Below are 4,079 nucleotides of genomic sequence, written 5' to 3'. Positions count from 1 at the left end.
AACCCTAACACAAGCAGTTACATTTGGAAATGTTATATAACGTTTAGAGACATATAAAATATTTTGAAGTCATATGGACTTCATTTCATAAAATACCTCATAATATCCAAAGTGTGTTTTAAAGGGTTGTTGTATCTCATTCTTCTCTATCAAACAAGCAATACTTTTACTCTCCTGATTTTATCAGTAATATTCCATTCATAGTTGAAATCTTTTTATTTTTAGGAGGAATAAGCTAGTAGAAGTACCTAGAATGTAGACTTTACTGGCAATCTTTTCCCCAGGACTCGTCTCAATGCTTCAGTGACCTCATTATTCCTCAGGCTGTAGATGAGAGGATTCAGAGCTGGAGTAACAATCATGTAGAACACTGAGCTGATATTGTCCTGCTTTGGGCTGTGGAAGGAACTGGGCAGGATATACATGAAAATAGCACCCCCATACCACATCCCTACCACAGTGAGATGGGAAGAGCAGGTGACAAGGGCTTTCTTCCTGCCCTCATTAGAGGGCATGTGGAGCACAGTGAGCAGAATTAGTAAGTAAGAGGTCAGGATGGCAGCAAGGGCAGGAAAGAGTAAAGTCACACCCATCAAATAAACCATGAGTTCATATGTGGAGGTGTCTCCACAGGCCAGCTTCAGCAAGGGAGGAATCTCACAAAAGAGGTGTCTGATCTGCCTGGATTTACAGAAAGGATATCGCATGGTATACATGCTATAGCCTAGAGCACTGAGGGATGCCAGGATCCATGAGGTGGCTATCATGACCCAGCAGACTTTCTGACTCATTAGGATTCTGTAGTTCAGAGGATGGCAAATGGCTACATACCTGTCATAGGCCATAAAGGACAGAAGGAGGTCCTCTGCACTACCAAGTGTCAGTGCCAGGAACATCTGAAGGGCACACCCCCCAAATGAAATAGTGTTGTCTTTGAGAAGAAAATCTATTATGGCCTTGGGAATGATAACTGATGGTTGGAGGAGGTCCATGAGGGAGAGCTGCCAGAGTAGTAGATACATGGGCACATGTAGCCGGGCATCCATGGTGATGACCATCAGCAGAAGTCCATTGCTGGTCAATGCTAAAAAGTACAGGGCTGTGATAGTGGCACAGAGCAGTTCTGGAAAACTACTGTCATCTAGAACCCCCACTAAGATGAAGCCACTTCCCAAGGTGGAGTTGCAGACTTCCATTCTGTGTGGTCTTTTTAGTTGCCTACAAAACATACGCTTGGTGACGTTTTGCTGATATGAATTCAATTTGCCAATGGTCATGTTAATAGTCCCTTATGCTACCCAGCATGACTCTAACAACACGGAATCTTTCCAAATAGTAGCTTTACTTCTTGATTTACACCTCTCTCTCTCTCTCTCTCTCTCTCTCTCTCTCTCTCTCTCTCTCTCTCTCTCTCTCTCTCTCTCTCTGTGTGTGTGTGTGTGTGTGTGTGTGTGTGTCTCCCTATCTCTCTGTCATTGTTCTGTCTCTTTCTTAGTTGAATCACCATAAATATCTACCCATGTGCAGAATAGGTAATATAAACATTAAGAAATCACTTTGCAAAGTACTACCCAGAATACTAAATCTGGAACATCTTTCCAGAAAGTTAAAGTTATTTCTTAAGGTAAAAGAAATATCCTAACATGTGTCATTATTGTATAATGTTTAGAAATGGCCCTAAATATTTAGTTCATTTTCTGAACAGAAAACATTGAATATGAAACTCTGAACTGATTTCAATGAAACACTTCTATTGGGTTTTTTTTCACACGTCTATTTTCACTATCTATTTTTTTAATTACATGTTTATAACTCAGCTTTTACAAGTCATTCAACATGACATATGTATATTAGCATTTCATTAGTTTCCATTGGCCCCTCTGTGGGCCATTAGTAACTTAATGATTAAATGGTATGAAAATATTAAACAAATCTCTAGTTACATTGGTTGATTTTTTGGGTAGATTTCATTGTTATTCAATGTTAGCAATATCCACAAGGCCTAAAGACCTATGTTGAGATTTCTACAAGACAGGGAGTACCCAGGTCTAGATTATAACATAGAATCTCTGCTAATATCAGTTGATACTTTATTCCATTATTTAGTATTAAACGATACTTTTAAAATTAAATTTGTTCTTTCAAGAATTTTATACATGTCTATGATTTATTAGACTCACCATCTCCCCTCCTCAGACTCTCAAAGCCTTCTATCCTTGTTAATATTTAAAAAATAAAAATAGATAAGGAGGAAAAGGAGATCAAGAAATTTGATTCTGTAGTTTTTGATTTTAAGATTTTCTTTGAATGCTTTTTTTCCTGGCTCAGTGTTTCCAGGGTCTGGCTATGCATTTCATTAAAAGAGACATATCCTTAACTCAGGTTCTAAGAAATCTAGCTGCCTGACCTCCTCAGCTTCTTTGGGCTAGTTAAAGACTGAAGATGCTTCACTACAGTTGAGGAGAGCAGATGTAGTTTACCTTAACAGCATTTAATTGGCTTGTTTTGTTACGCTGATGTAGTGTTTCAGGGGTCTGTGCAATATCAGGTGTCAGAACTGTTGCATTCTTTCTCTCATCTGTAAGTGTGTTCTGGAGATAGAAGTGGTTACAGCCAGGCAGCTTATGTGTTTTCAGTAGTTTCCTATGAAGTAAGATGATAGTTTTCCTATTATCAGATATGAAAGGAAGTAGTAGAAAATGTTCTCCTTTACTTGTGGGGACCCCCACTAGCTTTTTGTCACTTTCTAGGCATCTTTTAGGTCTGGATACTCAATTTTGTTTACAAATACTTCCCACTATAGGAAGAGACAGAAATTACAAGAGATATCCAAGCCCTGTGCAGACTCACCTGAGTGTCTCTGGGGTCAGTTGTAAGCCAGGACCTAGCTACTTGAACAAGCTACTTTGTCTTCTCATCCCATGACCTCCTTTCTGCTTTTCTCTGTGCATAGCTTAAGAAGAGCTCATTTCCTAACTTTAAAAGTCTCCTTTGGACCGTTGGTCTAAGATAGAGTAAATTAAGTAAACCTCTTGGGTGTTTCTTGGCTTGCTTTTCCCTGAGATTTTCTATCCCTTAATGAGATTTAACACATTAAATTTGTTCATTTCTGACATTTAGGTTTCATCTCCATAGCCTCAAAGGTATTGAGATTATAGGATTTTGCTACCTGGTTTTCACAAAGTTTTGTTTAACTCTAGATGAAATATTAGAAATCCATCTTAAATTTTTTTAAAAAATTAATTTTTTTCATATTTTGACCTTATTCTTTCACTTCCCCCATGTTCTACTAAATCCTTTCTACCTCACTACCTACCAAACTTCATTATCTATGTTCTTGCTCTCTTCACACCACCTTCACAAAACAAACAAAATAAAACAACAAAACAAAACAAAATAAAACATCAAACCAAAAAACAATAAGACAAAAATTAGAAAACATTGAACACAGCGAAATCAAACTGGTACCCAACTAGAAGCTTGATCACTACTGATTAATGTTTGTAGCACTAAAATGTACTTTGCATTGGAGGGGGAAAGTAATCATCAATGTTACCATATCATGAGCTTTAAAGCCTGTAACCCCTTTCTGTCCTGCACCTTCCACTGGAGTAGACAATCAGCTTATCTGCTTCTCTTCAGATTTCACAGTCTAAAGGCCTCCCAGGAGAACTACAGCACAAGGGCACCTGGCATGGGACCCTTCTATACAACTGCAGCTTTCAGGAAACCCACAGAGTCTCCTAACTTGGGACCCATTCCCTGTCTCCCCTGCTTGAACTACTACTCCTTACCTGGGCCTGCACCTTCCACTAGGGCACATCATTAGCTTGTCTGCTCTTAAAGAACCCACAGTCTGAAGGCCTCCCAGGAGATTAACTGTGGCCAGGGCAACAGGTCACGTCTTATGGTTTGGAGTCCTCCCAGAAGGTCTACTACAGTCAAGGCCACAGGTCTTCCAGGAGACCTACAGCAACCCAGGGACACAGGAAGCAGGCTTCAGACAGAGATTCCCAGGCCAGCTAACACCAGAGATAACCAGAAGGCTGGTGAGAGGCAAGCATAAGAACATAAGCAAC

General features: G+C 39.5%; 1 protein-coding gene across 1 annotated transcript; it reads right to left on the bottom strand.

The window, feature by feature from the left end:
* Positions 1-248: 248 nt before the first annotated feature.
* Positions 249-1,196, bottom strand: Or2ag13 (olfactory receptor family 2 subfamily AG member 13). Its single transcript, NM_001000191.1, has one exon. It carries the CDS (start codon positions 1,194-1,196, stop codon positions 249-251), a length of 948 nt encoding a protein of 315 aa, NP_001000191.1.
* Between the last annotated feature and the right edge of the window lie 2,883 nt (positions 1,197-4,079).

This window comes from Rattus norvegicus, chromosome 1 (genome assembly GCF_036323735.1).
Source record: "Rattus norvegicus strain BN/NHsdMcwi chromosome 1, GRCr8, whole genome shotgun sequence".
Classification (NCBI taxonomy): Eukaryota; Metazoa; Chordata; class Mammalia; order Rodentia; family Muridae; genus Rattus; species Rattus norvegicus.
The sequence above is the reverse complement of the archived record's forward strand: the minus strand, read 5'-3'. Positions and strand labels throughout refer to the sequence as shown.

Coding starts and splice junctions, on each gene's coding strand:
- Or2ag13 (NM_001000191.1), bottom strand. CDS start 1,196: ATGGAAGTCTGCAACTCCACCTTGGGAAGTGGCTTCATCTTAGTGGGG.